Here is a 13,182-nt window from a genome sequence, read left to right on the forward strand (position 1 = left end):
CTAGGAGAAATGCGGAGAACTGAGTTACCAAAGGGCTTGAGCAAAAGATGGACTGAACAGCCACGTAGATAGCCTATTTTCCCAGTCTGGTGTAAAGGGTATCAATGCAAGAAACACTCAAACTGAACCCTTAATATGCATGAGAATTTGCTTGTTAGACAACATGCAGACTGGTGACCAGGTAGTAGCTGTTGTAATTCTGAAAACCGGGACTTTGAGCCACTATACTCTCAAAAACAAAAATGTAATATTCCTCAGGCTCTTTTCAACATTGTCAGTGTTCTTTATATACACTGGTGATGCTCTTAAAGAGAACAGCAAGGGTTCCCTTGGTCAGAGAGCTCTGAGCTTCCACCTGGCATTGTCATTTACTAGTCTTGTAACGACACAGCAGATCATAGCCTGGGGCCTACTTCATGATCAAAAAAGAGGGGTAATAACTACACTTCATTCAACGGTTGAGTTAGTATCTAAAAAGCACCAAGCAAGTGTGAAGCACATAGTGAGCACTCAAGAGAACTAACATTTACTAGTCCTTTCCCTCCCTCTTTTGCCTCAATTGGTAACTCCTTAGAAACAATCTTAGGACTAGACCCAGAGGACATTACTTCCTGTCTTTAGGCATTTTCTGTGTTGAATACTGTTCACTCATCTACCTGGAACATTTTAGACTTGTCTTACCCCAGAACCGCTGTTGTGGAGGCTTTATAAAGTCTGCTTCTCCTCCTTGGGTTTTCCCCAACTTTTGCTCCCTATCAGGAAAGGGAGCAGAGCAGGCCCCACTAAGAAGATGGGTTGTAGTCACCACTCACCTTGGTCCCTTCAAATTATTTCAGAAAGTAATATGGCCAGGTCATTTGTCACTTAGGATGAAGGAACAGATCTAGTGGAATGAACATTTCTTTCTCAAGACAGTATTTAAACTATCCCAGCTATTGATCATCCCTTCTCTTTTTCCCATTCCACAACAGACCATTAGATAACATTTTACTAACTCATAATAAACATACTTCTATAAGGTACTTCAAAAAGTTCACGGAAAAATAAAATTAAATGATAATATGAATCTTTCCATGAACTTTTTGTAGTACCCTCATATTCTCTCAGAAATCTGTCTTTTATTAAGACAGTGAGTGTAAAGTAAAGATGCTATCATTTGAGGCACACAGCTTTTTCAGGCTAGCAAGTTATCATTTTCATCAATTCCAATCACTATGAGGAAGTAAAACACTTCACTCACCAACAGGATTCAAACTGTGAAAGCAAAACCATTTTCCATACTGTCAAGCTGAAGGGAAAGATGAAAACTCTATACTTACTACCAAAAGGTTAATAAAGCTACTCGCCTGTTTTACTCACTAATTCAAAGTCTTTCTCATTTCTTTAGCTATCCAACTATTCTTAAAGAAGAACTTTGAAGATGCCAACTCACTAGTTGATGAAATCCACTGCCTGAGTTTTCAACTGATCTGCGCTGTGGAGGTCAGCCAGGATGAGAATTTCTGCCGCGTTCTCCACAGAGAGGTTACTGCAGAGGGCATCCTCACACATGACCTTTAAACGCTCCAGGGCATACTGTAAAACACAAGCACTGCTGTCATTAGAGCAGCAATAGCTCTGGGCTGATCGCTACTGAAATTGTTTTCTTTAGCTGTACCGTCATATAACTAGATACCTGAACAGAACTGCACAGACCATGAAAAGATATTTTACTGCAATTATAAAACATAACCATACTCTGAAAGTTAGGTGTTTAAGCTTGAAATGAAGACAACTAAAATAACTCGGGCAGTTGCCATTCAAGTTCTAAGATCTACTTATTAGAAAAATGGCAATTACACAGTAGACCTGCATTCTAAAGTTTGCTCTATCTCCTGAATATGATTAAAATCTTCTTTCAACTATCACTTCTTGCCCTAACAATGAGATGATGGTCTGCTTCAAGTCAACAGAGAAATTACACTTAAAATTTCTGCAATCCTTTTATTTTAGAGCCAGACTAGGGTGAAACACAGTCCGATCTACTTAAGCATTGTCACCCGTGGCAGGATATCCCAACTGACCCATCAGGCTGTGAAAAGGAGCCCTTTGGTGACTTTCACCAGTATCTCTGCCACTAGATGTTACGGAATGAGGGTCAACCAAAGGCCTCCTTTTAAATAGAAAAGGACAAATGGAGTCTTATTTTATTGGGGTTGAGGTTAAGATTCTCAGGGTAAAAGGATAAAGCAGCAGAGACCTTGGACCTAGTTTCAAATTAAAAACTCCTATTTTCCAAGTAAAGGGCATAAATGTTCTGGAAATGGAAGGTCTAGGTTAATGCTGGGCACATTTGATTCGGTTGATTGGTTTTGATGCAACTCTACTATTTGCTCTCTAATATGAGATTATGAACTTACTCAGGAACTTCAGGGATAAGAAAGAGAAAGGAAATAAAAGGAGGCAGAAAATAAAATGTCATTAATCATTTCACAGGAGACTGGTTTTCTTTAAGGCTATCCATAGTCTCCTTATAGGTCCCATCTTGAGGGCCTCAGAACTCAATGACCCAATGCCCCTCCAGGCTGAATCATGGCAATCAAACCAGGACAATTTTATTGTTATGAATTCTAGGTGAGGAGGCATATCTGCTGGCACTGTGATCTCCTGCAGCGAAAAATAGTGTTTTATTGGTTTTGGTGCAGCTTTAATTTTTTGCATTTGAGTAACTAGAAAACAGTTTCCACGGAAAACAGGAATGATAGTACACAGGCAAGAAATGAGGTTGCTGTTTTTGTTTTAAAAGGCTGGAAAAGGTTGAGTAAATGATCAGTCTTTATACAGTGCTGCATGGGCTATTCCTGTTATCCTTTCTCAATACATTCATTTAAAAGGACTTTTACTGTGAATAGCTCTGATCCCTACTGCATAATTAGACAAAAGTAGCCATTCTTGTCCCTTGGGGGACAAAGTTTTTTTCTTAATTATGCTTCTGAAAAACCTGCCTAATGGCAATACTTACCCGAGAGATTGAAACTGTGTCTCCCAGGCCTGGCCGAAGTGTTTTGTTTTGTTTTTGGTCTAATTACACATGTCCCCAGGAGACTGAAAAAGCCAGAAGGAGCTGTTTCAGCCTCTTGGGTAAATTCTAGATGTTTAGATCTTTCCATGAAAGATTTCTTATTCTGTTTTCCTAAAGCTCACAAGGTGTAAAGGTAAAAATGTTTTCACATGGGCTTAGAGCAAAGACTGTCTAATGGAAAATTCTGAATGGAATTTGAAAATGCACCCTTCAGTTACTTCTCATTCATAAATTTAAAGCACTGCTGTGATTCAAATGCTTTTTTTTTTTTTTTTTTTTTTTAAAGATGACCGGTAAGGAGATCTTAACCCTTGACTTGGTGTTGTCAGCAAGCACCACGCTCACCCAGTGAGCTAACCGGCCATCCCTATATAGGATCCGAACCCGTCGCCTTGGTGTTATCAGCACCACACTATCCCGAGTGAGCCACGGGCCGGCCTGAAATGCAAGTTAAGGGCTCGCCTGTGGCTCACTTGGGAGAGCATGGTGCTGACAACACCAAGTCAAGGGTTAAGATCCCCTTACCGATCACTTTAAAAAAAAAAAAATGTAAGTTAACCCATTGTACTGAAAATACCATCCCTGCAATGGCAATTCAGGCTGATCCCCATGTGGTATGAACTTACAGTAGGTTACCAGTAGATTCTCTGGTTGAGTATTAAGAATGAAAACCCAGGGACAAAGAAGTTTAAAGTGGCTCTGAAGATTTACAACTATGAGGCTTAGTATTTCTGTCTAAAAAGTGGGCCTTGTAATACTATTCACCTTTATGAGATCTAGGAGATGGGGGGGATAAATATCTGATGTGTACGAGCACAAGTGACCACTTCATTGAAAATCAGACGGCAGGTCAGGCAGCATCATAGGAACTTTACAAAAGCAGGCACTGGACTGTCTTCTACTCTCCCAGAGCTTGCAGGGAATATTTTCTTACTGTCTCCACTGAAACCAAGTTTCCCCTGGTCAGAACTGAGGTAGGCTGGAATGGTATGGAATTTCATGTTGCTTAACTGTATTAATAAAGTCTTAAAAGGTGATAAGAAGGATATGGTTCTTTTTCCAATCTTCTTCATCAGTAGCACTGATTGAGTTCACATGTTCCAAGCTCGACAAAACTCCAGAAAGCTGATCAATAAAGATAAAACCTTCACTGTAAACACAGGCACTTTTCCTCTGCCCTCAGGTGCAAAGGGATGTAGGCGACTATCCCCATGAGCAAATCCTGGAAGGGCTCTGGTGCCCTTAGCTGGAGCCCAATTTTCCTTCAGATGGGTGTTGCAGCATCACAGCAGGAAGAGGGGCAGTTCTAGCAGTGAACTTTCTTTCTTACAGGGTCTACTGCTGCCAGGGCTTAAGCCCTTTTAACATTTCTCACAACCCTGCACTCCAACACAAGAGTTTTCACAGGGCAAATACCGATCTTTTCACTCCTTGCCTGCAGGTCATCTTTCCACAGACCACAGGGCCTGGGTGGGCAGGCTCCCACGCTCTCTCTGATGTACCTATATAATGAATGTTAGTATCCCAACATGTGTTTTGGGAACCACTAATTCTCAGAGGCAATCCTTGAGAAAAAGGATTCCAGAGTTAACTAAATTAGAAAAGTGCTGCCTATCACATTCCCTTTTAGAAAACTCACAGTACACATTAACGTGCTACAGGATCTGAGAAATCCTGTAGTAAAATAGTAACTATTTGACTTGGTTAAACTCAGTGTTTCATAAACCCTTTACCCTCAACCTAATATCAGATACTTCACCTTATGTTAGGAATCACTGACCTGCTGTTTTAGGTAATCACCACATTTCTTTGATTATAAGATCCACATTTTTATTTTCACACTTTAACATTTCTCAAATTGAAATGAGTCTTACAAAGTATACATTTACTGTATTAGTATCTCTTTCTTCTCGAAGAGCTATTAATCATCTTATGATTTCGAAGAAATACAGAATATTTCAATAACTACTTAGGTAAAAGTTGAAAATGCTAATCAGGACACTAGGTAAAAGATTATTCTCTTATTGACAAAGTTTAAATAAGTTAATAAACTCAAAAACATTTTGCAAATTATAAAGCACAACCCAAATGTTAGTATTATCTGAATCTTTACTATTACTGTGGTTAAATTTGAGACGTGGAAGAGAGGTAAACATCAAACTTCTCTTTCTTTTCCATAGTTAGGATAACCATATAGTTTACCATTCAAAGCAGGACACTTTTGAGAATAAAAAGGGTGCTATTAATAATTGTGTTGGAATAATACATATAAACCAAACTAGAATATATGCTCACTTTACCCATAATGCAACACAAAGGCCCATTCATGAAACTCAAGACATCACAATAACTCCTAGCCCTGTGATTATTTTTCTATTTTTATCTCACCTTGTCAGCAGCTGCCAGCAAATCATCAGCCATTTTGTCAAGGTTAGGAGCCTTCCCGGTGTAAATGAAGCACATCATTTCCTTAAAAACTTCAGGCTCCACATCATTGATTTCAACCCGATTCTACACCAGAAAAACTGAAAATGAGAAACATTCCAACAGGCCAAAATTCCTAAACTATTTTCATGCTTTTAAGCTCTAGTGAGGAGAGATGTTTGTATCATTTAAAACCTAACAAACGGAAAATTTCTCTTTGCCCTATTTGATCATAATAGTATTTTCTTATCATATGTACCATCTTTGTTTTCTTAAATATGACAGCAAAACAGCCCTACTTTTGATTTTTCACCTTTCTTTTCCTGAGTTTTCTGAGAAGAAACATATCTAATACCTTCATCCAAACTGTTTGGATGATATGCCTGGGGCCTGAGTGAATCTGAATTACCTAGAATACTTCCAGACCCCTTCTCTCTACTCTCAGAAGGTGTCTGTGTTCAGGGAATTGTATTCCATTTTAATAACACAGTAAGAAAAAAAAAATAATTCAGAAAATAAATCTGCTGCCAAACTGGGAAATCATCTGAGTCTAGTCATCTGGCTAAAAAGACATATTTCCCTTACGTTACATACCTTTTTGCTCTCCTCCATTTCATGTTCAAACATGGCACTAAAAACTGGAGAACGAGCTACAAAGTGAAAGGGAAACAGATAAGGTTATCACATTGAGATTGCTTGGTTCTTCCCAGTTATGATGAAGAGATCATTTTCTTTCCCATTCCACTGCTACAGGAAAGGGTCTCAGCCTCAAATTACACCAGAATTATAAAATTCTTTTCTTCATGTTTTTATACCAATGAGTAAATAATTATAATACATAAAGGGGGAAAAAACCCACTACTTTCAAAATAATTTCTTATTAGCTCTACTCCAACCATTTGTATTTTAAGGAAATTACTCAAGTTATCTATATTGGATGACAATGCTATATTCTCTCTTGTAGAATTGGGGATTCAAATGGAAGGTCCCTCATGGTCAAACCAGGGTGTCCTAATACCTGGGTTTCTGCCTGGAACAATGACACCATATTTTCTCTACCTCCAGGACCACAGAGCAACAAGATCAAGGACTGGGTTCAGTGGCATCCACTAACCAGATGAAGTACATGCTCATTTATGGCAGATAGTCTGTTCTGCCAAGCTATGCACTCTGAACAGAGATAATGTTGCCTCAAAGACCGAAAAAAACCTACATATATAGTGGTTTGTGGTCCTTCCAAGCTCAACCCTACCTGATAAAATCTTTTTCCTTAGTATTTAATTTCTCTCATTAGAGAGAATTTAAATTTACGTTTTGCTCATTAGGGGTGTGGATAATGAAAAAAGGCTGAAGAACAGTGCTTGAACCTATACTCATTCTAGTTTAATGAGCATCATGAAAAGTAATAAAATGAACTCAAATTTTTTCACGTCAAGTGAGTCAAGGATTTTGGTCAAAATTGAGACTACCAACCACTGCCTAAGAGTAGAGAAACAGATTTCCATGTATATAGTAGGGCTTTGAGTTAACAGGAAACTGGAACTTTTGGCCTATAGTTTATGTATTTTAGCTGTGCCATTTTCTAACCACATACTCTTGGGCAAATCACTTAACCCTCTAAACCTTGATTTTTTAACCTTTACCTAAAGAATATTAATTCTCATTGTTCATATCTCAGAAAGGTTCAGACTACAAGGTACTAAGTAAATATGAGGGGTCTTCAAAAAGTTGATGGAAAGATTCACATTATCCTTTAGTCGCACTTTTCCATGAACTTTTTAAAGTACTGTCATATATTACAGAAGTTAAAGACTAAACTGGTGCTTTTAATAAAGAGGGAAGGGTCCAAAGCAGCAGGTATGTCTTAGAAGGTCTTCAGTAGATAGACTGCAGCTGATGTGATGGGAATAAATGAGATCACCCAGGGAGAATATGTAGAGTAAAAACAGAACCGAAGCAGACTTAGGGCTCACCAGTGTTGAAAGGGATGGGTGATGAAGAGGGAGGGAGGCCACACTTTAGAAGGAGCCAGAGAACTAAGAAAAAACCAGGAGGGAGGAGTCAAATAATATATGAGCTAATAAGTCCCTCAAATTTAGGGACTAACAGGTCATGCAACTTTGGAAAACTGCTTCTGGAGCATGGAGGTGAACTGAGGATAAATGGGCAGAAAAAAGTAGAGAGTGAATATGCTAACTCAAGCAACTTAGCTCTGGAAAAAAAAGAGAGAATAATGAGAGGGAGAAGCTTGAGCCTATTTACAGGCTGAGGGTGAATAGGCAACAAGAGAAAGAGAGATGGTAAAGATACCAGATGGCAGAGTACAACTGGTGGAGTAAGGTTTCTGTGAAGGCAGGATGGAATATGAAACAGAGCAGAAGTAGGAAAAAGTCTGTACATGAGGAAGAACACCTCCTCCACCGAGAACACAAGAGAGGTGAGAGGCAAGAGTTGAGGGAGTTCCTACAAAACGGCCTCGATTTTCTCTTGGAAGAAGTAGGCAAGGTCATCTTTTAGGAGTTGGAGGAAGTTAAAGGAGAGAGATTAAGGTCTGAAATATCTATCGCTGAGAAAAAGAAAGGGAACTATTTATCTGTAGAAAGATTCACTGGCAGTGTTGAGGGCCTAGCTGAACACGGAGACACTAACCTAAGAGTTAATGACTTCCTCAAGTCATTAACACCTAGTTGAGAGAGGGAATAGGAAGGTGATAGAGCTGGGCGTGTTGGTAAGAGGTGTGTTGATTGAAGGTTCATGCTATCTCCGCTTAGGTCTTATGGTCTGAAGAGAAGTTTGGGGGTGACCACTACCCTTTCATGTGAGGTGAAGTCAGTCTTCCCCCATCAGATCCTCTTCTATGTCAGTCTTTCTGGTCTTAAAGACCAAGGGCTTATTTGAGCAAGACCCCCCATGTCAGTGGCAAGAGTCTCATTCTTCCAGTGTGTTTATACTGAAAAAAGGGCTCAGCCCTCCACAGCTGGGAACTTAGCTAGATGGTATTTAGTCCTGGGTCCAGAATCCTGTCTATTAAATCCTAAGCCCCTGTCTAGAGGCTGATACCTGCTTTTAACTAGTGTCCTGACATCCACTCTCTAGATGCAAAGGCATTCAGTACCTTTGCACATCATCATCCATTCTTTGAAAGCAGTGGCGGGCCGGCCCAGTGGCGCACTGGAGGGTGCGCTGCTTGGGAGTGCAGTGGCGCTCCCGCTGAGGGTTCAGATCCCATGTGGAGACCGGTTCCCGCTCACTGGCTGAGCACGGTGCGGGCGCAACACCGAGGGTTCCGATCCCGTTGCCTGTCCCCGGTACGGGCGTGACACCGAGGGTTGCGATCCCGTTACCGGTCAGTAAAAAAGACAAAAAGGAAAAAAAAAAGAAAGAAAAAAAGAAAGCAGTGGCCTAAGTCCACTACAGAGAAGAAAAACAGAAAACACGACTTTTAAGGAGAGGAGCCTTTTTGGCTATGAGAACTAATGTCATCACAATGTAAAAATACATTTAGTTGCAGGGTTTTTTTTACAGCTGGGTTCAAAAAGTTTAAAGTTGTTCAAAAAGTGATTACGCCAGCTACTCTTTTTCCTTGTTTCACCAAAACTATGAAGCTCCCATGAATAAATACCAACCTGCTAAGATAGCTTTGTGTGCCTGGAATTCCTGGCCAGCAACACACAAGCAGCAGTCTGTGAACCGGGAATTCTCCCATAGTCCTCCTAGCTCATCTGCCAATCGGCACTCAGGAACCTTCACCATATTCATGGTATTCTGGCCAGAAATGTTGACAGAATCTTGCACCACACTCACCTGTGAAATACAAGGAAACACAAACCAAAGCTTTTGTTACCAAGAATTTTCTTCCCAGCAGGCAGAGAGATGACTTTTACCTCATTGCTGTGGAACTTTCAGATACTAATGTGACTAAATAATATGACTAATATTCTCTTGAAACCACCTTCACAAATCAAGGCTTTATCTTCTGGATCAAGGGGGAAAAACTGTCAGAAACAAATACTAAACCTCAAGTATTGATCTTATCTTGCCTTAAGCAAAAAGTTACATACAAAGAACCCCTATAGATAGTTTAATGATTATGACACTACCAGTAAGGACTGGGCTTGGAAGACCTTTCTGGTAGTGATAACTGGGTGGGTATCCCACAACTTTTATGCCCTTACTTAGTCATTTGTGACAATGACATATGAGATGGCTGGCTGCAGCTATGTATGCACTTACAGATTTGGAACAGAATGATGACAATAGGTTTATAGAGGGATTCAACTTCCAGCATGTTAACCAGTTGAATGAATTAACTGTTCAACCTAGATAAGAACCAAGCTAACATCTAGATGGGTCGGTGAAACTCAGAAATTTGTTAGGGCACCAAATACAAGGATTTATAAATTACATAACATTATGAAATAAATGTTATTTACCAAACTGAAAAGACCCTGTAGCTCAGTCAACTGCCCAACAAGCATTGTTATGTTTCATCTCCTATATCACATACAGTTAGAAAATTTAAAATCAAAGCAGAATTCACAAATCTTTAGAATTAGCTCCCCACTCTGGCTATTCCTAAGAGTCAGATGAGAAAGACAGCTTAGGAACATCTTTAATGACTCAGATTTCTTTTAACCTTCAAGATGCAAGTCATCCCTTAAATGCAGTCATAAACCCAAAGGCAAAGTTAATGCCCCATCCAAATGACCTGTAGTCCCTTCTGTATAGGAGTGAGATATTTATTACCAGGTCAAGAAATTTATTTATTTGTTTAAAACTAGCTGTTATGGCCTTGAGCAATGAAGCAGCCAAGCTAATCAATTATGAATAATGCACTTAGCATTAGTAGCATATTTATCAGAGCCACATTATAACATTATTTTAATAGCCCAGGACCCAGCACAAACCACCATATAGAGATTCTCTCTTGTCCTCTGTAAGATCTCTAATTTGGTTCAGCCACTTTCTCATATTAACACCCTCACTTCTTTGATATAACATTAACACCAAAGTAGAAGTTGCCTGTTCCCAGTTATAGCTCCAAGACACTGATTTAAAAAAAAAAAAAAAAAAAAAAGGAAAAGACCAATTAAATCCGACTTCTTCATAGGGGAAAGGCAGGAATCTCCTGGGATGGCCAATGAAGGGAATGGAGAATGCTTCTGGCACTGGGATCCTAGCTTGAATTAAATCAGGTTGACAGGAACCCAAAGTCATTAACACTTGATGGCAATTTAGTAGACTGGTAAAATGAATTGGCAAGAGCTAAGCTGAATATCACATAATCAAACTATGGTTACCAGTGGACCTTCTGCTAGTTAGATGCATGCTTGGCAATAAGTGGGGCCCAAAGACTGTGACACCTCTCACTGGGGCAATTCCTCTTTCTGGACACAGACAGGAACATAGCAGGAAGGAAAATGTACCTTTACTGTCAGAGCCAGGCTTGTCTGCATATATATAGATGCCTGGAGTCTCCAGAGCTCTGAATGTCTGGCACCTCTTACCATCGTTAGATATGCTTAATTAAAAATAAATTTTAAATGGCATTCACAAATGAGTCTTCAGAGCCCAAACTTTTAACTTAGAAAGAGATTGTTTTCCTCTGCAAATGATGATGCTAAAATGAGACCATTTTGAGAAAAACTAAAGATTTTTTTAAATGCCTATAAAGCTGACTATGGAGACTCATTCAGAATTGCAGCTGTGAAGATGACGTGACTGTGACATTTATGTCATCTTAAAAATGACTGCATGAAAATGTCTCAAGAAGGCTATATAATCCCCAAAATTTCAAGTTGTAAAAGGGTCCACCTTTTAAAGTCAGTTCTTTAAAAGAGAAAATTTCATAAAAGATTAAAGACTGTGCCAATTCTTGTACATTCATCTGTACATAAAGTCAAAATAAAACCCATGGAAATACATTTTTTAACTTCTATATAATTAAAACTATCAAGAAAAAAAAGACATTGCATACAAATTGTTTTAGCAGCAGCACTATTTCTAATAGCAAAAGACTAGCAATAATATAAATACCCATCAACAAGAGAATGAATAAATTGCACATTCACACAACAGACTATTATATAGCACTAAAAATGAATGAACTACAGTTACATCCACAATATAAATTTTGGAAACGTAATGTGATTAAAGCAACTCCTAGATGACTACATATAGTCTGACGCCATTTTTATAAAGCTCAAAAACAAGCAGAACTAAACAATATATTATTCAGGCATACAAATAATAAAAAAGGGAATGAATAACATAAAATTCAAAATAGCTGTGTACCATCCTCTAAGGAGACAAGTCTCAAATATAGGGGAGAAGCATATACAGGTTAGTTCCAAGTTACTGGTGATATTCTTAGGTTGGGTGGCAGGTTTACTACATTATCTTGCTTTAAAACCTTCAATGATGCTACAAATAAATCACCATTTTTGTAGGTCAAGAAAAACCAAACACTGAACTAATAATACAGTAGAACTAATAAATCCAAGTAATCCATTAATAAAAAAGTAAAAAGTAAAAAATGAACAGCCCCACTTAGTAACATTTGGCAAAAATATATATTCCCAGGATATGAAGGGATATTCTATGTTTGAGAAGGGAAGGATGGATATTTCATGTTTCATATTTCAACTTTAATTGCAACATCACAAAGAGGCACTGGGATCATCTATCTGTCAAAGGCATGTACAACAAAAGTGGAATACATGCATCTTTATTGCTAACAGTTATTTATTTTCAATATAAATAATTCAATAGAAACTGAAACATTTCATGAACGTTTTCTCTGGACCAAATTGTTAAAGAGAAAATTAAAAGTGTAATTTATTTATTTATTTAAATTTTTTTTTTTTTTTTAAATTTTTTTTTTTTTTTAAATTTTTTTTTTTTTTTAAATTTTTTTTTTTTTTTAAATTTTTTTTTTTTTTTAAATTTTTTTTTTTTTTTAAATTTTTTTTTTTTTTTAAATTTTTTTTTTTTTTTAAATTTTTTTTTTTTTTTAAATTTTTTTTTTTTTTTAAATTTTTTTTTTTTTTTAAATTTTTTTTTTTTTTTAAATTTTTTTTTTTTTTTAAATTTTTTTTTTTTTTTAAATTTTTTTTTTTTTTTAAATTTTTTTTTTTTTTTAAATTTTTTTTTTTTTTTAAATTTTTTTTTTTTTTTTTGTGACCGGTAAGGGGATCAGAACCCTTGGCTTGGTGTCGCCCACACTGTGCTTAGCCAGTGAGCACACCGGCCATCCCCATATAGGATCCGAACCCGTGGCCTCGGCGCTCCCAGCGCCGCATTCTCCCGAGTGAGCCACGGGTTCGGCCCTAAAAGTGTAATTTAAACACACTTTCATGTGTCTCTCTCTCATTACTAGAGTAAATACTCCCTGTCAAGAGAACTTGGGAGAGCTCAAGCTTTCTTGGTTAATAGTATTCAGCTCCACTTAGTGTAATGCAGCAGGCTAGAGATGGGAAATGGAGAGCTGACATGGCCCTGACACTAACTTGCTGTACAATGTTAGGAAAAATTACCTGACCTCCCCAGGCACTGCTTTTTACCCCTGCACCATGAAATGAAGAAAACAGAACTAACATAGCTCAAAGGACTGATAAGGGACAATTCAGGAAATGCTTTGAAAATGCTTCCAAATAAGTTAACTAAGCAGTATCAACTTATGGAAGAATTGCCACATT

The 13,182-nt window shown here is 38.0% G+C and overlaps 1 protein-coding gene across 2 annotated transcripts in view; it reads right to left on the minus strand.

Moving 5' to 3' along the window:
• Nucleotides 1–13,182, minus strand: part of SPOP (speckle-type POZ protein) — a 67,523-nt gene that overhangs the window by 1,636 nt on the left and 52,705 nt on the right. For both annotated transcript variants that reach the window (XM_008571796.1, XM_008571795.1), the window contains 4 exons: nucleotides 9,112–9,289; nucleotides 6,080–6,135; nucleotides 5,450–5,572; nucleotides 1,433–1,575 (listed from right to left, as the gene is read on the minus strand). In XM_008571796.1, coding sequence (XP_008570018.1) covers nucleotides 1,433–1,575; nucleotides 5,450–5,572; nucleotides 6,080–6,135; nucleotides 9,112–9,289 — 500 coding nt within the window. The remainder of the gene's footprint in view (nucleotides 1–1,432; nucleotides 1,576–5,449; nucleotides 5,573–6,079; nucleotides 6,136–9,111; nucleotides 9,290–13,182) is intronic.

The sequence above is a fragment of the Galeopterus variegatus genome, unplaced genomic scaffold (assembly GCF_000696425.1).
Source record: "Galeopterus variegatus unplaced genomic scaffold, G_variegatus-3.0.2 Scaffold723, whole genome shotgun sequence".
NCBI lineage: Eukaryota > Metazoa > Chordata > Mammalia > Dermoptera > Cynocephalidae > Galeopterus > Galeopterus variegatus.